Here is a 22,030-nt window from a genome sequence, read left to right as displayed (position 1 = left end):
TGCTGCTAATACTAAGCCAATGACACAATGCCAGCAACACAAGAAAAAATTAAGCAAGGCTTTCAGCCCCAAATAATTTACTGTCAAACTCTGGCTTCAAATATTTATGATCTTTGGGCTGTTCTATCAGACACTGCTGAGGAGGAATAAAGTGCTCGAGCTCAGTCAAAACCAGGACAGTTATGGGAAAGTTTACTACAGCTGCAACTGAAGCATGCAAGCGTGGTGATAAACTAGGGAGAAGTTTCTAGCCTCTCCACACAAGAGGCTGCTGAGTCGCAATGCTGGAAGAACCTGGATTCCACAGAGCACTGTACCATCTTCCAGTTCTTTAGCAGTAAATCTCACTGGCACCGCCTGCCTGGGAGGTATGGCAGTCAGCTCGCAACGTGCACTGCTCAACCAGAGGAAAATTAATTTCCAAAGCCAGCAAGCTTCACAGCTTCTCACTGAAGACTTCTTGCTCCGACATCGCTGCTTTTTCCCTATGCCCCAAATGAAGGCTCGCATTGTTGGAGGCTGCAGACGCGCACCGCTCCCGGGGGGACGTTTCAGGTGCTCAGCCACCGGCTATTGAAACCTCTACACTAGATCATTGTTCGGAAACGCTGCTCAGCAGCTCCCAGGGCACTGCACTTTTGGCAGCGGCCAGGATTCAACAAGGGGGCACAGAGTAACTTTGCTGAAGTTAAACAGTCTATTTAGATTAAAAACAACCCCAAGCACCTTTATAGATGGAGAAAAATTCCCCTGTCCCTGATGCATCAGTGGCTAGTATTAATGAGTGCTTTTGTTTCCACCTATTAAAGCAGCACAGGCTACAATATCTTTATTTTACATAGTATATACACGTTTCCAAAATCAACTGCTTGGTTTCTCCAGAACAGCAGAAGCTTTGACTGAATAACTGCAGTTATTTTTTTCTCCATGGAGAGAAAAGGTACGAAATGGAATCCACAAAAGACAGCAGTAGATAGGGTAAGGAACTAGCTATCACCTTGCATATCAAAAGGAAAAAAAAAACTATATCGGTTTTACTCTGCTATTCATCTGTGTGTGTGGCCCAAGAAAGCACACAATTAAATCAATCGAAGTGCATATCCTGGAATGTTTTCATACCTTCTTACTAAGACCATAAATCATATAAATGAAAAAAACCAAAAACCCAAAAACCTAAACCCTACATTCTGAGTTGAGAACTATCAGATGGGGCAGCCACAGCAGATAACTAGGTGTCAGATTTCCAAGAAGAGTCAGTGTTCATGCTGCATCTGAAGCACATACAGCACACTACAAACAGAACAATCCACTATACTCCCTAGAGTTTACACATCATATTGCATTTAACTTGAAATTTCTCAGAGGTGCAAGAACTGAAGAAAAGGTAACTGGGTACACCCTCATACCCATTTAATTAACAGGGGTAGGCAAGTTAAACAAGACTCCTTCAATTAGACAGCCAACTCAGTATCTGCATTCACAAAAGCCTCCAGCTTTTGCAGACATCGTGTTCACACGCGGAAGGGAGCCAGAGCATCTTCGGAGCTCTGAGGGACCACCGACGTGGAGCTAAGCTAACTGGCGGAGTCATAGCCCAGCTGCTAACCAGTTCAAGTGAACTTGTGCTGCAGTTGCTGGTTTACAGAGGTTTTAGGTTCATTAAGGCTCAGTGTAGCCTGCAGACTCGCTAATTGATGGTTATAAGACTTGAGGAGCATGCAAAAAAGCAAAATTAGCATACGCCCAGGTTGGCAGAGTATGGGGGTTAGTTCAGCTGCCTTAGCAGGGTAAGTCATGTAAAAATATGCCTAGGAACAGCTTCTGTTTCTCTCAGAAAGCCAAAGTGCAAACAGGACTGTATCAGTGCTGTAAAAGAAGGGTTACCCGTGGTACCGCTCTCCAGGCCAGATCCGTACGCAGTGACGAGCGCGGGATTGCCCGCCTGCCCGGGCTCGCCAACACGCACTTTGAAAGGGCTGCCCACGACGTGGCTTCCGTTGAACTTCACATCAATTGAGTGGATGCCATTTTCATGGGGGATAAACCGAACGGCATACTTATCTGCAAGAGAGAAGTGGCTTTTCTGATATACCAGAGATAACAATAAAACAGCAATTAAGCCCAACGCAGGGCTGGTTAGCAACCCAAGCAAGGTTTCTGTAATGCTTCGACATATTTTTGTCCCAGCTTATGCAAACTCAGCTACACAAGCTGCTAAGCATATTTAAGTAGGAAAACACTGTATTTATCACAGGAGGTGTCACGGGCTGCATTGTCACCTTGTCTACTAGGACATGATCTCAGCTGTCATCTAGTCTGCAGGGTGAATTTCAGGGCTACTTGCCTCACACATGCACTAAACATGACAGCTTAATCACAGCCCAACCTGTCAGCGGTCAATGGAGCAGTGCAGAGAAGAAAAGCAGCTGGTAAGAGCAAGCCAAATCTTACCAGTGGGCTGAGTGTGCTGCTCTGACACCACAGATACCGCACCTTTATTTAATAAAGTCATTTAGCAATTTGCTGATATTTAACATTTTTGATTGTGTGTTAACCCAGAGAAGGGACTGGTCTTCCCCAGCCGGACAGCTGCTGTCTGTCCATAGTACAGACCATAACTCATTCAGACTTCAAGTGAAAAAGAAAAGCTCATTGCTGAAACAGGTGTTGAGCTTTCTGTGGTGTTTGCTTATATTCAGTTTCCTTGACGTTTTGTATGAAGGAGTGAGTGTGAGTTAAAAATAAACTATTAGTCAAAGATGGAAGCGTACCTTTGAAAAATAAACTTCTTCCCTGGCTAAATTCAACAACCACATTGTATTTCTTTCATGACTAATATCACTGTACCTTCACCGGCAAGCCAAGACTTAAATATCTGTATCTTACACAAGTTAGGGCTCAGTCGTTTCATGAGTTGTCTAGGAAAAGCATGGACATAACCCTGACTGAACAACTCTTGACATTAAGAAGTCATTCTCCAGGCAAGGTGCTTGTCCCTTGGGTACACTGCTCACAAGCCAAAGGGACTAAACCCCCTTGCGCTACGGGGCAGCAAGCATGCTTTGGAGGTCACACAGTTTGTTTTGACCGACGTAAAGCCGTGCTCACCTGGCTCCAGCTCAGACACGTGGCACTCTTCTACAGCTCCGGAGGGGCTGTGGACTTTAGCATCGATCTTGCCCTTCGCCCCATTCAGCCTTATAGCAAAGGATGCTGGCTGATTAACTTTTAATCCAGACTCCTGAGAACGCAACAGTCAGATCATCAAATTTAAACTTCTTGTTTCAGACAGAGCAAGATTTGTGGCAGGGAAATAACCACTTCAGCACAATTTTTTTTTTTTTAGATTTCAACAAAAGGCGTAAAGTTGTGAATTGCATTAACTCTCAAATCAGAAGCTCTCTCCCTCTTGGGGGTGGCTGATATAGGAGTCACCCACAGTGGCTAGACTGATTTTTCCCATAGTAACAGACTGTTTCTGGAAGCCAGATGACTGCCAAATCAGGCAGAGGCAGGTTTACGAGACTAGTCACCCGTTATCATTGAGGTCAGCCCCCCCAGTATTCAGGCACTTGATTTAAAGGATGTTTAAGCTATAGCTCCATTTTGAGCCAGTTCATTCATTCCAGATTCATTCAGGGGAGAAGCCTCTGGTAATCCAGTTGTCTGAAAGAGTAATATGCATGTTTATATTTGCCACAAGAGGCTGCATTTAGAACGCCACCACAAGACATCTTAACATGAGAAAGTAATTTAAAACGTGAAACCAGATGTTGCCGTGCTGTCAGGCCATCAGTGGAAGGCGAGGCAGCTCAGCATCCGTGCTGCGACAGTCCTCAACCAGAGCAGCCCATGCAGCTATGCAGCAGTAATATTTTATGCTGAATGTACTTTACCTGATTTTGTTTTCAACTAAATCCTGAAGAGGGAAATAAATGCAACTGAGTAGAACTGAGGTACAATATACAAAGCAAGTCTCTGATCCAGGTTTAGCGGAGGCTGATGCCTCACACTGTGCTCCGTTACCAAATACTCAGCTTTATCTGCCTCTCCAGGACTTAACTGAAGTGAGTATTCCTGTCAAAGAGTCTTTAAATGAAACACAAGGCAAACATCAATACCACAGCGACTAATTAACGCCCTTGTAACTCCTGGTTTGAAGAGATACTATCAGATCAGGCTGTCATGATTCATTTACACAGCCAAGGTGAAGGAGTCCTGCAGCCTAGGCAAACTCCTGGGGACCACAGCTGGGATGTATCCAAAAAAAGCCTCAACTGAAGTACTAATTGCTTATCACCACTTGATGAGGACTGAGGTACAGTATATTTAGACACAGATTCTCAGTCTCACATCCAAGTTTCTGGCTTTGGAGATTTAAGTCAGGCCTTTAATGTTAGTTTTATTTTAATTCACGTAACCACACACATACAAAAATGATATGGTGAGGTTAACAGATGTGCCCAGACCAACTACAAAGCTGTGACTCACGCTGAGATTCGCTACTGTTCGTGAATCATCTGAGCTGCGACTGTGTGGTTTTGTGACGTCAGCCAGAGCAAATCTGCACTCTGACCTCACGGCAGGGCCCCCTCCATCTGCCCACACAAATGCTCCAGCAAGGCTGCAGCAACGTCCCAACCACGCAGCCCTATGCTGCCTCACCCGTGGAAACCCAGCTCTTCAGTCCACATGCCAACCGAGTAACTCGGTACCAGCATGATCACCGCTAGTTCACGTTCATGTTTCAGTTCTCCTTGGCCTTCCCCTAGCTAATGGGGTAGAGAGCCTCTTATTCGTAATTCCCAAGTGTTACCACCTGTAATACGCTCCGTTGAACCTTCTGCCTTCAAATTCTGGCTAGCCAGAGCTGGGCCAGCTCTACTGGCCCAAGTTCCAAGGGGCCAGCTGCCAAAAACCTCTCTCTGGCTGCAAGCTGAGCTTGAAAACAAGCACCAGCCAAGGCAAGGCTGTTACTAAGAAGAAAGGACAACCATTTTGGTCTCGGAGAACAAGGACGAAACCAGTCTGTGTGGCAAGTTGTGGAGATGTTTCCTTATGTCTCACCTGAAGGCTAGTGACAGTGAGCCTGCGAGCATCATCGGAGGGGGCGATGACGGGAACCAGGTAGGGGCTTTCCGGAATGTGCTCGTCATTGAACTTTATGGACACCTCATAGTTGCCTGCAGGGAGAAAAGAAGCAGTGAGTGTCCTTAGTTTATTTCAGAGTAGCATTCAGTGTCATTTCAGTGTGATTTGGTCTTGGTAGGTACCTGGCTCTTGAACTATGTATGATACACCACAAGATCCATCTTTATGGTCTTCAAAGGCGATTTCTGCTTTACTTGGGCCTTCTACAGCAATAGAAAGTCCTCCAGCTCCAGCTTCCCGTGTCCATATACTGAACTCGGCTGTTGAAGCACACAAGAGCACACGCAAGAGTAAGTTTGCTGCTGCTGGGTTGGCAGCTTCTTCCTAACAGACCGTGCAGCATCCCATACTTACGTGTATGAGGAACGGTACCTTGTCCCACCACCCTGGGTGATAACACTTAACAGTTTCTCCAAGAGGCTTCTATTAGCCTTGAATTAGGTCTATCAGCCCTGTATAACACACCTTACAACTTCAAGCTCATCCTGAGAGAGCAGTCACTTTCCAAACCGTGGATTTCCAGACTTCTCCATCTGCACGACGCAGCAATATTATTTCTCCATGTTTCTCCACTGACCACCCCTGGCTTGGGGCAACCCTACAGTGTTACCCCAAGCTCTGCTCAAGGTCTCAGAGGAGAGGCCAACAGAAACCAAAGCACTGCGCTGCACACCGGCACACGGCAGGCACCGGAGCCTGGCGAGAGCAGAGGACTCACCTGGGACTCCCGTCTCTCCACGCTCCAGCCCTGGGCCTCCAGCTCTCACTTTATGGGCTCCTCCCTCGCCCAGCGGCCCCACGGTGAACTGGAAGGGGCTGCCTGGCACTGGCTGCCCTCTGTATTTGACATCCACAGTGTGGACCCCCATTTCTTGTGGCACAAAGCGGACACAATAGGTGTTTTTGTCAGCTTCTACAATTTCGGCATCAAAGTTTCTTCCAGAGGGACTAGTTACCTGGGCTGTCATATCCCCACAATCAATTTCTAACAAGAAAAGAATAAAAAAATGCAGATTAGAAAGTGACAAAGGGTTTTGGTATTTTGTTTTTGGAAGCAGGACCTAAGCTCAAGTGATTACACAGTAGAAATGACAGAAGAGGTATGTAGGTACCAGTTTGTACGCTCAGCTAGATGCATGCTGCTGAGCAGCAAGCCCGGCCAGTTACAGCTTACCAGGTGCTATGGAGACAGATGAAAAGGCTGGGTAAGTGCAGCCAGCTAAGACTGGCCTATATGATTGACATTTACAAACACTTAACAGCCAACATGATGATCTTAAAACCCTGGAGACAGGGTGAGCTGTGCAGCCCATTCTCCAGCCTGCTGTACACAGAATAGATTAAGGCCTCCCTACTATTTATTTCTCAATATGTTGATCATGGTTATGCTTATTGTTAACCTTTCAAAGAGACCCCACTACCAGTGCTTCTTCCCTAAACTATCTTAATATGAGGATGTCTTAACAACACTAAAGTTCCTATTTCCACTGCTTCAGGTACACCCACGCTATGTAAGTGCAAGTTATGGTTATGGGGATAAGGATGTTGCTCACCTGGAATCTTTAGGTTCAGATCACATATGCTTCCTACTGTTGCAACAGAGGGAGCACGTCTTGTTCGTGTGATGCTCTCCTTAACTCTTCCTTCACCACTTATCTTCACAGTAAATGGGCTGCCTGTAAGTACCACAGCAAGTCATTCCTCCTCTGCTCATTACACACTGCATCGAGGGGAGGAGTGAAAGCTTCCACTGACTTGTAGTGGATCATAGGGGAAGTTTTAGAGCCAGCTAACAGTCAGGTCCAAGTGGAATACATCCATGTAACCAAAACAGTTTTGGATGCTTGGTGCTTGTGGAGGGTACTGGTAGGACCTCCTTGAATCTTTGGGATTTATAGTCCGAGCCAGACCACACAGCCCACCCGCAGCTCCAGTGCGCTGGTAAGACTTTCGTTGTACTAACCAAAAAGTTGCCAAACGCTTCTGCTTACCTGGAATATGTTCATCTGCAAATTTAGTGGACACAATGTACACGCCAGGTACAGTTGGAAAATAGGACACTTTGCAAGTTCCATCTTCTAGGTCTTCAGTTTGGATATCTACCTTGCTAGGTCCTTCAACTGCCAGTGAGATGCCACCATAACCTACAATACGGCTAAGTTAGCCTCAGATTTCCATAGTGCTGTTATACATTTGACATAAAATAGTCCAAACCCATAGCAGTAGCTAGCTGGTAGGTTTGTATCACAATGGGCACATGGGAGTTGCATGACACCTGAATGACATTTTTGTAGTCCTAATCCGTCAGATATTCAAGGCACAGCATGCATTCAGCTCCTAAAATGCGCTGACCATATCCCTTTTATTTCATTAATGTTGAAAAGTTAGCTTCAAAGACTGAGGCCAAGGCTCCACATTAAGCCAACAGGAAATATCTTCCTCATTTCCTTCTTGCTGTACACAACGATACTAGAACCAGCACCATCAAATGAAAGAAAAGCTTCATCAGTGCCTCAGTGACAGTCCCTGTTGGCTGTAATGGAAGACATCAGCCAAAGGCAATGCAAAGCATTTTAGAAGTTAATAGCATTGTCTGTATTTAATAACTGACAATAATGACCATGCATGCTTAACACACTACTTGCATCTGCTACTTTGCAGCTTGTGACCTGGTGGTCACACACTGAGGGAGACAAAGCTCTCATTTAGAGAGGATACATATCTCTCAGCCCCTTTGCGATGGAACTAACCTGCGTCTCTTGTATCTACAATGAAGTCACACATTTCAAAGGTTCGTCCTTCTACCAAGCCACGTCCAAAAACTCTTGCTCGTCTGGCATCTCCTATCTCAGACTGGACCACCATGATTGTTACAGGGCTGTTTGGTACGTGGCTCCCATTTTTCTTGATGCTAACCAGATGTTCTCCTACTTCCCGTGGAATGAAGGAGATGCCTACAAAGCAGAGAAATGTGACAAACTTACTCACTTTTTATGCAGGTTATACTTGATTTAAATGCCTTAATCACACCAAGAAATGAAATACTGAAAGAGCACTCTCTTTACACATGTTGAAGTGTTGCTCTCAAATGGGCCACAGACCCATTCACATATGCTGACAAAAAGCACTTCAATCACAACCTGGCACGTCACATGCAAGCTAACACAAGAGGTCATTCTTCATACTCTTCTGTCTTTGGCCAACTGTACCACACAATATCAACCACTTGGTTTGACAATGCTCTTCTGGGAAGAAGCAGAAGTCAGTCATTTTACATAGCAGAGCAAACTGGCATAGAGGCTACTATACACCACTCTCTCAGATCAGGACTGCCAGAGCTTACCAATATGGTTATTGGGTAACCTCTTCAGAAGACAAGGCTCATCACGACCTGATGGGGCTTTAATGCTGGCTGTTAGGAGACTGAGATCAGTCTCATTGATGTCCAACAAAAAGTCAGCAGCAGAACCAAGCTTAACCTGGGACCGTCTTCTGTTATCATCTGAATATATAAAGAGAAACAAGTCAGAAAATATTACAAGGTTAAGTGCAGAACAAGTCAAAGGACTTCATGTTCCTGCCACAAACCAGGTCCCCCTGGTATCAGAGGTTAATTTATGAAGTGCTTCCAGAACTCTAAACTTTCTACCTGTGATCTTGGCTGTGAACGGACTGCCTGGGATGTGCTTGTCATTGTACTTGACCAGGATGCTGTAGTTCCCAGGTAGAGTAGGCAGGTACGTGACTGTGCACGTCCCATCTTTGTTATCAATGCAGCTGATCTCTGCTTTTGAAGGTCCTTCAATAGCCAAGTCCAGCCCACCTAGGAAACAAGAACAGCACTTCTGTAAATCTTTGAGCGCACCAAGCCCAAAGACTTGGTCCAAAAAGGAAGATCCAGTACTTGATACTGAAAACACAGCTTAGATACATGTTTTCAAAGGACAGCAGCAAAAAGAGCTCAGGCCAATCCTCTACGACCACAACTCTATTCAGTCTGTTAGATTTACCTAACAGTGATTCTACATCCAGTCATCACCGACTAGATCTAAGCTACCTTCAGTTTATTTTTAATTAAATGAATCACTTGCACCCTGTGCCACAGGGTACTTCTACTGCTCTTGGGAAGAGGTAGTAAACCAGTTTTTACCGCAAGATACAGCCTGATATTTGCACAAGTCATTTGTATCACACCAGAGATTCACAGTTGGACAGATGAATGCAAAGTAACGCCGACGTGCATTACACTTCCAAGAAGTTCCTAGTTTAGGGTACGATGGGTCTGAAGAACAGACTTACCCTCTCCTGCATCTTCCGTGACAATGGTGAAAGTTGCTGGTTTATTGGCAACCCCATAAATGAGGCCAGGCCCATAAGCAGACACACTGCCACTGTTTGGATAATTCACATAGAACTGCAAAGGGCTCTCTAAAGGAAAAAAAACAAAACAAAAGAAGCATTTTTAAGGATGAGTGGCCTGGACTACAAGAACAAAACAGACATCAAGCTGCTCCGACACGACAGGACCTTATTCTTATGCTCACTGATACCCACATTCTTAAATGCCACTCACACTACTTGATATTTGAAGAACCTTTATGTGACTGTAATGCACTTAAAAAAACCTGAGTAAGCCTCCCCTTTCATCTTCAAAAGATAATTCTCAACAATTTGTTCCTCATTCAGTCATGACAAAGTAAGTGTTACTCAAATTACCAGAGATAAGCTTCAATGATGTTGTAAAGGGTCTTATTCGTTACAAGTTTTATTTTTAGCACATTAAATCAGAACATGACTCAGAAGCAGGCTTTCAGTTCAGGCACGGATCCTGAATTTTGGTAGCTCAGAATTAGGAACTAGCACAGCACATTGTCTGGCTCAATGAACCTGAACTAGCAAATTTGAAGGGTATCCAAAAACACATTTGCCAGCCTCAGATTAGGTAAGCTGGTGCATAAGAACAAAAAGTACAGTCACCAACAGCCAATAATGTTTTCAAAAAAAGGCAGATAGCTCTTAAGTCCAAAGCTAGATTTTGCTGCTGAGACAGTAGCAAGTTTGATTCATGATAGCCTTCAAGAAGGAAACATTACGGCACATCATCCTTCTGTCCAGGCACAGGGTAATGGTCTTACTGAACCAATACCTCCAATGGTTTGGCACTTAATGGAGGTGCTATATCCATACGAAGTGCTGAAGATACTGAAGAAGCACCACGCATCACATTATCATGCTCCCTGCTTCAGTCGAAGTTATCCTGTGTTTCTGTACGCCAACAGAACAAGCAGCCCAGTTCAGGCAGTGCTGAAGGTATTTTGTCTCATGTCTACACATCCTTCTACAGATCTGCCCCTTTTTGCCCCAGCCCCACGCAGTTGGCACGCTCAGAGAAAGGCAGGGCAGCCCCAGCCTCCAGGCAAGGCAGAACTTCAGCTGGGGAGCTGGTGAAGTAAGGACAAAGAAGAGAACAGGAATGAAAGGCAGTGGTTTCTGTTTGTTAAGAAGCAGCCAGGAAGAAAGGAAGATTACAGCGTAGTGTACATGTCCGTTTTATTTTATTGCAATGAGATGGAAAGAATAACTATAGTGTTTTAGCCACTTAGTCCTCCCCATAGATTGGAGATTTTATGCCAATGCAGTTTTAAGGGTAAACATATACTGTAACCACTAGTTTTGTTGAGCACCGCAGCAGTAAATTTCAACCTGAAAAAAACAGTAGTTTGAAAATTGTATGTTTGTTCTTCATAATAAAATGCCACAAAAGCTAGTTTCCAAAACCAAAATCCATTTTAAGCCTGGCTGGTACTATTAAACCACAATGGAAGTTCACATGTGCCAGCGCTTACTCCTTTGCTTTAGTTTCTCTCTGGACTGCTTGCAGATGAACTGCTGCTGAATGATAAGATGTCCTGGGCAGTTCTTACTGCAGCATATACAGCTAAGCTATAGAAACCCTAACAGGGAGCAGATGCATCAGCAAGACACTGCACTTGGATTTGAGTCACCTGCTTTGTCAGACTCACCTGGGATGTGCTTTCCCATATATTTTATGTGCATTTCATGCAGCCCGACCTCAGTAGGAGCATATCTCACTGTTACTGTGCCGTCTTTGTTATCCACAATATCAGGCGTATCTGTCTTTCCAGAGGGCATGTGTACTTCACCTACAAAAAGCCACCGTGGGAGTTACAGAAGGAGAAGCTGCCTGCTTCCCCTCTCCCACCCACGAAGATTGTCTAGCCATTTTAAACAAGCATTTTAAATTGTTAAATTCCTTACCCACAGGCACAAATAGGAGACTAATGGGAACACTAACCAGACATGTTTTCTACTTAAGCTACATGAATACAACACAGCGGTAGACATCTGGCAAACAGTCCTGTGACCTTACAAACTCTACAGGCAGGGCTGTTTGCTTCAGCCACTGAAATTTCCATGGCAAGCCCCAGGAAAGGCACCGATCTACCTTGTCACAAGACGCTCCCTCTCCTGCGGCTCTTTTGAAAAGGAAAGATCAATTGACCCTTCAGCAGGGAGAGACCAGGGCTTGGGGTGGGATTGCCGAGCTAGAGGGCAGGAGGGGACACAGCCTGTGTGTGCAGGAGCTTAATGCAACCGGGGTGTTACTGGGGTGATGCTCTCAGCTGCCAGACCTGTGGAAGAGGGGTCACCTGCTTTGGAGAAGGTATGTGACAGGAATGCAGGATTAGACTTTTGCAGCATCTGCACAAAATAAATAACGGAGCTTATCAAGGATGCATGTAGCTGCTCCAGAGGGGAAAAGGCAGCAACAGGTCCTACAGTGCAGTAGCTCACAGTTTAGCACTGAGGACCACAGCAGCACCAAGAATGCCCTCATTTAACTCAAACCATCAGCGGGGCATATCCTACTCACCCTTAGCGGGTGCCACTTGATGTGAAATTAAACAACTAAGCTGCTGGCAGGATACAATCCTCCCCCACACGCTGTGGTCTAGACCACCCACACTGTTAGCTGCAAATGGATAAACATGCTAACAAAAAGCAAAACCTCCCCAAGCGGCTACGCGTACTCCAGGTACCTGTTATTTCTCCTTTCCTTACGGCAAAAGGGATAACCATATCAAAGGGCCTGAATCCCATGCCGTTCATGTCACCAACGGGAACATAAGCTTCTTCTGTGACCTAAAGGAAGCAAAAGGATGGGACACTTCAAAAAGGATGGTAGACCCAAATGAGCACTGAGCAACTCCACTGTAAGCACAAGCAGGAGAGAGCGTGCGGTGATTATCGCAGCCAGCCACAGGACTGGGCTCAATCAGAGCAGTGTCCAGCCAAGCTCTCCTTTGTAAGACCACCACACTGCAGAGCAGAGCGAATCAAACACGGTGCGAATGGAAGACATGCTGGAAAAAAGTTAAGAGATAAAAATGGAACACAAAGGGATGGAAGACAATGTAGCGCACACAAGACCCAAAGTGACTCCATCTGAAAGGATTTAGTTGCTTAAGGCCTGGAAGAGAAAGTGATTTTTGAATGGGGCAGAGTGATTGCAACATAAAATGGACAAAAGAAACAAGTTTCACAATGCGACTCTGGACTCAAGACACTGTGCTATTTTACTGGGAAAACAAAGCGATGCACTCAGGTTGCTTTTGCCAACAGTAGACATTGCAGAAGTAGAAGCTGTAGGTATAATGATCCTCTTCGTGTTTAAATGAGAGTTTATTTGGAGACTCCCTTCAAGCAGCAAAGAAAAAACAAGGTCTGGATCCCAAGAACAACTGATCAAACAAAGAATGAACACAATGACCAGAGCAATTCAAGCAGTCCCAAGAAGCAGGCTGTCATCTGAAATGAAACACAGATGGGGGAAAAACAGCTGAAAAATGTAAAAATTGTGTACCCAAGGGCGGAATCCGGGGGGGGGGGCGCCCACTGGCTCCTGCGACCGCACGGTGGCATCATCTGCATCTACAGCCTGGGCAGGGGTAAAGGCAGGTTAGGTGTTATTCTGGCACGGAGGCATTCCCACCTTTCACAGTACAGAACGCACAGCTCCTTCCAGCTCCTCAGCACCTTCCACCCACCACGCAGCCCTCCCAGTCCTCTCGCCATCGCAAGGACCTGGATCCAGCTGGGGAGCTGGGAAACTGCCCGTATCCGCAGGCATTGGGCACTGGGGGAAGCCACCAGCAGCACAGCAAAGGGACAAAGCTGGTACGTGCCATCGTTGGGAGCTTGGGAGGGAATATGGAAAGCAGTGCCTAAACACTGATGGCATTGAATTTCAGAGTTGCTTTTTTATGGGACGGTTGCAGGGCGGGAAGCGAAAGATTTAAACCTAAGATGCAAGTCCCCAAGCACCGCGCAGCACAGTGTGTGAGCTGGGAGGCAGGGGAGCCTGCCATTGTGGGAAGGCTGCTCCCAGCTCATACACTTGGGTGAACGACCCAGCCCAAGTCCAGTCATAGCTGCAAAGCTATTCTTCTGATTCACAGCTGGGATAGCGTCGTCAAGACACGGAATGTGTTTTCCCCGGGCGCAGCCTCCCTTCCCACCAGGCATGCCAAGAGGATGACTTGCAAATTCCCATCTCCCCCACTTAACCCAACAAGAGTGGCTGGGACTGGCACCCACGCACCCAGCTCCTCCTGCCCATTTACACCACTGCAAACCACCCTAACAAAATAACGTGCTGGGAACTTATGCATGGAAAGACTCCTCTAAGAAAACCAACGCAAAACAGAAATACTGCTGTTTCACTGCTCTCTGTCCCCAGCTGAGACACCCAAGTCAAACACGTACTGTATCAGTCAGCTAGGAAGTGGGAATTTTGGCTGGCTGGGAGCGGGCTCCCTGACCTCGAGACGCATTTCCTGCAGCGAGCTTTGAGTGGCGACCAAGGGAGTCATTTTTCTCATGGAAATCTTCAGAGACACCGGTAGCGATCTGCCAGGGCGGTGGGTAGGAAGAGCCAGCATGCCTGGCCCCAAGGAGTCGCCCGCAGGCTCCAGCCAGACTCGGCACAACTATGGCTGTGTGGCTTCACCATTGAGATGCACCAGAGCCACCAGCTGAGATTACAAGACCAAGGCTTGTTTTGCCAACACTGAGAGCTGTTCTTCACGTGAAGGGCTTCTGTGAGCCCTGAGAGGCACGCAGTCTGCTCCTCAGAGAGGCTGGGGTTTTGTCTGCTTTTCAAACCTAAACATGCTGAAGTACTGCGTGTTGGAAGGAACATAATTAGAAGGAGGGGGATTTGGCTGTAACAGTTTAACTAGCACTTGCAAATAATTTTTAAGTGTGAGCTAACAGTCTGCTTCCCTGGGATCTGTCAGCACACTGTTCCTTATTTTGGGGTCAACGTTATAACGAGTGAGACAGACAAGTCAGAGCACCGTATCTGACAATGGCTGAAGTAATTAGCCGTAGAAGCCGATTACAACCACCCTTACATCATTTAGAAAAAGAACTACACGGTCAGGAAATGAAAAATGAATTTGTTCAGAGAAGCCAAGTCTTCATCCTCTGATGGCTTCTATCCCTCTTCACTTAACTGTATTGCCTGCTCAAAACAAGCTCTGCAAGTAACAAGAATTCATTAGCTCCTGCTAGTGTCATAAATGCCTAAACAAACATTTACACACAGAGTTAACCTATCACTAAATAAAACGTGGCAGCAGGAATCCGAGTGGGAGGTATTTTCAGAGCAGAGCTGGCTTACCATGACGGTGAAAGGACTGTTGGGAATGTCCACCCCACCAAAGCGGACATAAATCACATAGGTTCCTGGTTTGGCAGCGGTGTAGAAGATATCGTAAGTCCCGTCCTCGTTTTCAACAACATCTGCTTCAGCTTCTGTCCCATCTGGCGTCAGGACGGTGCACGTCACTTTTCCCTTCCCTGCTGATTTGGCGTCTACCACAAAACCAACCTCCTCACCAGTCTTCACAGTGGGTGCAATTCCAGGACCTACAAGGCAATTTTCGTTACAGAAAGCGTTCAGAGGACAGTTTTCCCAGGCAGGCTGCCCATGAGGCGCTTGGGAAGCACGGCACCAAAATGCCGGTCCCAGGGACCCACAGACATGGTTTTGGGAGCAGATGTACAACAAGGGACATCCATAGTGTTGGTCAGCACAGTGGCACGCAACAGCCGGCCACCAGCCTTCCTTCTCCTCTGCAATCAGAGGCTGGACAAGAACAGAGTGGAAAAAAGCTAAGTTTGAAGAAAGCAATTCCTTAACCCATACTCTTATCCTCATACTCCTTTATGCAGAGCCAAAGGCACTATCTTCTGCCCCAGCCAGCGACTCGGCTGTCACTGCTTTAACATAAGCCTCCCTGTGTAAGCAGCTACAAAAGGGCACAGTAGCAGCCATGGCCATGTTTCCTCTCACATTAACCACAAATGATTTTCCACTGTGCTGCCACACATCCCAAAAAAGGAAAATCATGAAAGAACATCCAAATTGTAGCAATCAGATCCAGCCTGAAGAACACTGCGTTTAAATGAGAACTATTAATTCTTATTTGCAGTACATATTTAATAGTCCTGCTTTTGACCAGCACTTGTTACCAGGTAAATGGCTTGTTTTCAAGTGGCAATGAACCTGCCATTTTAATACCTTGACAGTATTCCAGCATCTACTCCTACAGCGATTGTATTTCAGCTTTACAGCAGAGAGTCAGAGGCACTTCTTGGAAAGGGGAAATTTAAGCTGGCATCTGAGAGTAATCTCCATTGCAGTTATTTTGAATAGTTCGTGACTTGAGTTACTTGGAAGAGTATCAGATTCAGCCATTAAGGTCTCTTTTAAACAAATTTTGAAGCAAAGGGGATACTGCTCTGTGTTTTCCATTGTGCCAGGAATATATTTCTGTTTAAGCAGGCTTGAAAGCAGCCAGCTGCTGGACAGGCATCAGGTATGCTCTAACTGTATGATGCAGGTCAGCACAATGGCCAGACACTCTCGCAGGTCTACAACCACAGATTAAGTTTCCCTGTTCAATTTGGTCTTGCCTTATTTATTTTAAAATCAGGGGATTTAACATTCAGTGGCATTCTTGTAACTAGTTTCTGTCACTTCTGCTCCCTGCCACAGCCTCTGGCTGGCTGGGAGGTGGCAGCGTGCCACAGTGGCCAGCCCAAAGCCGCATGATGACCACTCATCCTGAGAATAGGTAAGGGTCAAAACTGTAAGTGTGCTCCTACAGCAACAAATTTGGAGTCCCTCCCCTACACCAAGGCACTGATTTTTGAGGCAATGATTTTTTTGAGTTGTAGTGACATCTTATCTTTAGGTTCTCTCCTTCCACCCATGCTTTCCAAAAGTCTGTTCAGACCCTGGCCAACCTTGACCAGCCAGAAAAGCAGCAGAAACCTCCACTAGTAACACCCAGCCTGAACAGGCTTTGCTAATGCAGAAGCACATGGCCAGCTACTTACATCCTCAGAATTAATTCTATTCTTGCTGCAAACGAATAGCTTCTTGCAACACTTGCAGTGCAAGAGGCGTGATGCAATGAACGTGTGCAGATGTGTTATTTTTAAATCAACTCACTGCATTTCTCAGCAGGATTTATCTAGGCCAAAATAAGCATCAGACTTCAGTTGCATCTGGCTGTTTATAACCACCCAGGCAGTTTTGAAAGATTTTGCTAGAGACTACAAGAGATTCCTGCTCACCCACAGGGTGGATGCTTCTTTATCTTTAGGAAAGCCCCTCTTGTAAGAGCAGCCAGATTACACAAGTCTCTAGCACCTTCTACACCCGTTACATCAACTGTACCATGCTCAGAAGGCAGCTTTGTACGAAGTACAAACAGCAGCAACAGAGAGGAGCCAACACTCACCTGTGGCCAAACACTTGCTGGCATCCCCAGCTGGAGAAGCCCGGATCCGATAGGGAGAGGATGGGATATCATCTCCACCATACTTTACACCAATCGTATAGCGGCCTGTTTTGTCAGGGACATAGGTGACTGTGTAAGTGCCATCCTTGTTGTCATGAATGTCCACTCTCTTAGGTTTGCCCTCTTGGTCCTGTGGAATGCAAAACAGAAGATTTAGGCACTATGAAGTCAGTTATGAATTCCTTTAGCAGGGCAGCAAATCTGTTCACAACCATATTTAGATAGTCTCAAACAGATACAGAACTGCAGCTTTTTGAGGGTTAAATATATTTCTCTCAAGGACTAGTACCAGGAATAAACTATTAGGAGCAAAAACATATCAGACCACTATAAAACAATCAGTGCTATCACTAACTACCCTTTGTTTGATATGAGAATGTTTATAAGACGCAGCAAGCCATTTTAATGAACTTGATATTAACTGTAAGAAGTTTTAGGCTTCATTGTCATATCGCTGCTGGAAATGAAGAATACTTCCCAGGTCCCTGAGACACAGATCAGGAGCCAGACTGTGCAGCTCTGTCCTGACAAGCCCTGGGTAGCTTTGACCAGCTGCTCCCATAAAGGTTTGAGGTCAGGGGAAGCATTACTGGAGTCTGCCGTCAACCCTGCTGGATGAGGCATCCAGCTCCTGACACACTGGCAAGGTCTACAGTTAAAAGCAGGTCTTCGTAGTCCCTTCAACTACCATTTCTACACTGAATACAAGAATTAGAGATGCATAAACAATACAAATCTGAGCTTCAGCATCAAGCTTTCATACATACAACCAAGATCAGCACTGTGCATAACATTTCTGACAGAGCTACTCCCAGCCTCAGCTTTCAGTGCAACTCATCAGCTGCAAAGCGTGAAGCATTTTAGAACATCTTCCAGGCCTGCTTACAGGTAACCGCATGTTGACCCCGTTCTGCATTTTATGACTTAACACTGCCTGGGGTACAGTACAAGCTGTAAAGGACTTGAGATTTTAGGTAGAGCACAAAAGAGCTTACTTCTTTCAGGAAGGTTTGTGAAACATTTGACATTCAACAGCCCAGAACGAGAAGCAAACAAATACTGTGAGGAGAATCACCGATGCGCTCCCACCACGCAAGAGTTGTGGAACTTGATCTTCAAAGCTGCAGCCAGGCTGGGAGCTCTGATAAGCATTTTGGATCCTTTAAGAGCACCCTTGCATGCCAGAATAAAGGCAACTGCTTTGCTGCACCTCAGCAGACATTGGGACAGCATGGGAGCAAGAATGCAGAAGGGCAAGTACAACTGGCCATGCCATGACCTAGGCATGCCAGAGCTGACAAACATGCTTTATGGCCCACTAACCAGAGACCTTTTTGCTGAGGCCACAGAGTCCAGGCACCAGAAATTTCAGGAAAAGCAATAACAAAAGTAAAATAAAAACATTCCTGTACTATCTCCTTAAGCAGCTTATGACTTTTGGCAACCTTGAGGGAGACTTGTTTGTTAATTTATCATCATGTAATGCTCAGTGTGGATATTATCTCATGGCCTTGCTGAACTACACTGCTAGAAGGCTGTCTCCATTTCAAATTCCAGCATTTTCATAATCTTACAAGAAACTATTTATCTCATTTTGGGCATTTGCAGAGTGCAAGGTTAACCAAGAGCCAAATACAGCATGGGTGATGACTTTAAGACAGAGGTCTCATAAAAGCAGCCTCAAGAGCTTCACCAACACAGAATGCAAGACTTTCCTGTACCAGAGCTTAAGGTCCAGCCAGCAGCCCAGTCTCCAGGACACTGGGTATGTCAGAGTACAGCTGTGGACACTTCCTATAGGAGCCACTCGTCCCCCCCTAGAACAACGTGTTTCCACTCCTGTGTGGTTTTGTAGTTACTTACAGTGATCTGTACAGCCAGAAGCCCCTGCCCGGCGTCCTTAGCATCCACAGCAAACTCCACAGGCAGGCTGGCTGGTATGCCATAGGAACTGAGACCTGGTCCGCTCGCTGTCACTTTACTGGCATCATACGTAGGAAGCACCTTCACCTTGAAGGGACTTAAAGGGAAACCCATTATTGCCCCCTCCTCCTAAGTTGATGGCTGATAGTTACCGCAGTACACGCTGAGGTGCGGATACACCTCCCCCATGGCATCTCTGCTGTGGGAGCAGCAGGCTCAAACCACTGCTGAACCCTGAAGTAGTGCAAGGAGCTGCACTGGTTAAGTAGAAAGCATCACAGCCAGCCCTTAAACGGTGCTCACGTGCTGGGAGAGCACAATCAGGTCATTAAATCTTCAGTTCATCTAAGTTTATCTTCATCACCTTACCTGCGAGGAATCTCTTCATCAGCATATTTGACAGAGATCATGTAGGGTCCCTCCTGCGTAGGGGTGTACACCACCGTGTGGGTGCCATCTCCGTTGTCTACTATATTAACAGGCTCCACAACTCCTAAAAATGCAATAGATTTCATCAGCTACGCTATTAAAACTCAATTCATCACCAGCCACTTGCTGCACAAAGCTCCAAGATCCACTGCTCATTTACAGTTTGCAACAAGGTGAATTTAATTTTTTTTTTTTTTTTTTTAATGAAGGCAATGGGCATGAATCAGTGATCAGTTTCCCTTATTTTGTATTCAAGACCCAAGTGACTTGAGATAGATTTGTTATCCACCGCTCTCTGGGCTCCCATCTTCTTGCTGTAAACAAAAGCTAGCATGAAAATACTGGAGAAAAAACTGCCTTTCTGTACAGTCCAGGTCAAGAGCAATTGCTCAAAATACACTGAAGATCTTTTGAAAAAGAAAATGAGTAATGGTTATAATTGCCTGAACTGTCATTTACAAGATTACATACTGTTACTGGGATTCACTGTACAGAATTGAGCCCTAAAGCCAGTTGGGGTGTAGCATTCACCAACCGAGTCTTTCACAATCAGGTATTTGGAAAGGCAGCTTCACTACCTAGGCAGGAGAGCCCTGCAAGCTGCCAAAGTCCTAAGAAAGCAGGATCAATTATTTCAATTTGCATTAAGCTAAATCTACAGCAGATTACGTGACCTATCGGTTCAGATCAACACACAAAGCAGTCTACAATTACAAGTTGGCTTTAAAACACAGGCAGGATTAGCAGTAAAGCAAGTGCAAAAGAAACGTATAGTTGCCATGCAAAGCCTAAAAGCAACACCATTGGTTCCCACTCCCTTCTCCAGATGATTCTTGCTGTTGCCAGTTGGATTTCCGAGAGCCAAAATTGCCAGCAGTTAGTGAGAGTTCAAACCTGTCTCAGCGTCACACTTTGGATCACCTTTAAAGAAATCCGAAATCACTTTCAACGGGGAGCGCCATCCCTGCGAATCCGTCTCATCCACTAAAATTAAAAAAGGGTTACCTGAGGGGCACCCGCACCAGCGTGACCTGACACTCGAGTGGGGAAGCAGCTCTCACCTCCCAGCAAGGTGAGACTTGCAGCCAAAAGGTACTCGCTGCCAAGATACTGTGCCACCAAGACACAGCTTCCTAGGTTAATGCTATCGCTTGAGGGCCTTGCTGCTCTCTGGGGACCACTGAGGGGTTTCACCATGTTTCAGAGACCCCTGCAACCCAGTGACACAGGTTTCTCAAGTCACCATTCGCATGTGAGACTTTAGATTTACTTTTCGGTGTCTAAACCTAAGCCACAATTGTTCACTGGTGATGGTTACTCACGTCACTTCTCCCAGCTCTGAAAATTAGGATAAAGCCAAAGACACTGCCCAAAGCAGCACTACTTAGGACACAGTTCTCCTCCTTTTACAGCATGACACGTGGGTCAGCTGTCAAGGTGTACACGTTGGATGAACAGGAACAGAGGGAAATGCTCATTCAAGTGGTATCACCACCTTTGCAAGCACGGCCAGGACCATGTTACCCACCCGAATGCAGAGATGGGGGCACAGCTGGATGGAGTACTTTGGTTCTTACCTCTGGGTCCTGCCACCACCACCTCGAGGGGTGCTACTCCCGCCTTGCTGGTGTCTACGGTGAAGGAGTGTGGGATTTTGGCTCGAACAGCTGTTCCCAGACCTGGTCCAGCAATCTTCACCTTGCTGGGATCCACAACATCCTTTACAGGAACCTTGAAAGGACTGCCTGGAAGTTAACACAGCAACTATTAAAACACCACAAAGTGAACAGTTACAGGAAAGCAAGGGTCTTTTTTCCTACTTTTTCTTAGGCTTTTTTATTACTATCCCTCAACCTCAGGCAGGAATGACAACCCCACAGCCTCCATGCTACTTCTCTGCTTCTGCAAAAGCCAGAAGCGTAACAATGGTGCTTCTACATTTTCACTGTCTACTCAACAATTCAGTTGTGATCCATCTGCTTCTCACACCTCAGAAAAAAGTGCATGAAAGAAACCAGAAGTGCAAACAAAGTGTCATGCAGGCACTCGTTTGCTTCATATTTTACCAAGTTCAATAAGTTGACAAATAAAACAGGACCAACGGGAAGGAATCAGCTCACTTGCAATGTTTAGGAAAGAATACCTAGATGTATGCTGTGTGACAGCACATAAGACCTCGAACATTGCAGCAAAATGTATCTGGCATTTAAGAGCATTCAATTCTTGGTATTAAGCAAAATACTTTTCTTTTAATCGTGAAATGCTAGATGCCAGATGTACCTGGAACATTCCTTAAATCTACTTCACTTCAGCTTAACATCCAGGGCAAATGCATACACAGGTAAATGTCTGGTTTAGGAAACAGTTACTACGCTTTCCACAGTGACCAAAACTCACGGTGTTTAATATAATCCCCATGACAAGCTCACCCATTAGACCATCTTACTGTAGAACAGTCTTGAAGGCATCCACATACTGAAGGGCTATTTTCTTGACCTAACGTATTACGCACTACTTCTGCATGATAACAGTTATTTGTCAAGGGCTAGCGTCCCTCTCCCTGTCCCACCCATCTATACTCGCTCTTTTGTTCCTCCCTGCAGCTGCTACAGTCTCGACAAGGCTCCTCC

The 22,030-nt window shown here is 45.8% G+C and overlaps 1 protein-coding gene across 3 annotated transcripts in view; it reads right to left on the bottom strand.

The window, feature by feature from the left end:
- Positions 1-22,030, bottom strand: part of FLNB (filamin B) — a 74,191-nt gene that overhangs the window by 4,483 nt on the left and 47,678 nt on the right. For 2 of the 3 annotated variants that reach the window (XM_052775785.1, XM_052775787.1), the window contains exons 25-43: positions 20,978-21,145; positions 19,341-19,464; positions 18,912-19,068; positions 16,989-17,178; positions 14,858-15,105; positions 13,037-13,111; positions 12,213-12,315; positions 11,175-11,315; positions 9,451-9,579; positions 8,801-8,974; positions 8,495-8,653; positions 7,902-8,105; positions 7,143-7,295; positions 6,705-6,827; positions 5,870-6,136; positions 5,274-5,411; positions 5,068-5,183; positions 3,109-3,241; positions 1,885-2,061 (exon numbers count right to left, since the gene is read on the bottom strand). In XM_052775785.1, coding sequence (XP_052631745.1) covers positions 1,885-2,061; positions 3,109-3,241; positions 5,068-5,183; positions 5,274-5,411; positions 5,870-6,136; positions 6,705-6,827; positions 7,143-7,295; positions 7,902-8,105; positions 8,495-8,653; positions 8,801-8,974; positions 9,451-9,579; positions 11,175-11,315; positions 12,213-12,315; positions 13,037-13,111; positions 14,858-15,105; positions 16,989-17,178; positions 18,912-19,068; positions 19,341-19,464; positions 20,978-21,145 — 2,979 coding nt within the window. The remainder of the gene's footprint in view (positions 1-1,884; positions 2,062-3,108; positions 3,242-5,067; positions 5,184-5,273; positions 5,412-5,869; positions 6,137-6,704; positions 6,828-7,142; positions 7,296-7,901; positions 8,106-8,494; positions 8,654-8,800; positions 8,975-9,450; positions 9,580-11,174; positions 11,316-12,212; positions 12,316-13,036; positions 13,112-14,857; positions 15,106-16,988; positions 17,179-18,911; positions 19,069-19,340; positions 19,465-20,977; positions 21,146-22,030) is intronic. The other variant, XM_052775786.1, reaches the window with a different exon arrangement.

Source organism: Harpia harpyja, chromosome Z (assembly GCF_026419915.1).
Source record: "Harpia harpyja isolate bHarHar1 chromosome Z, bHarHar1 primary haplotype, whole genome shotgun sequence".
Classification (NCBI taxonomy): Eukaryota; Metazoa; Chordata; class Aves; order Accipitriformes; family Accipitridae; genus Harpia; species Harpia harpyja.
This window is presented reverse-complemented; position numbering and strand designations above follow the sequence as displayed.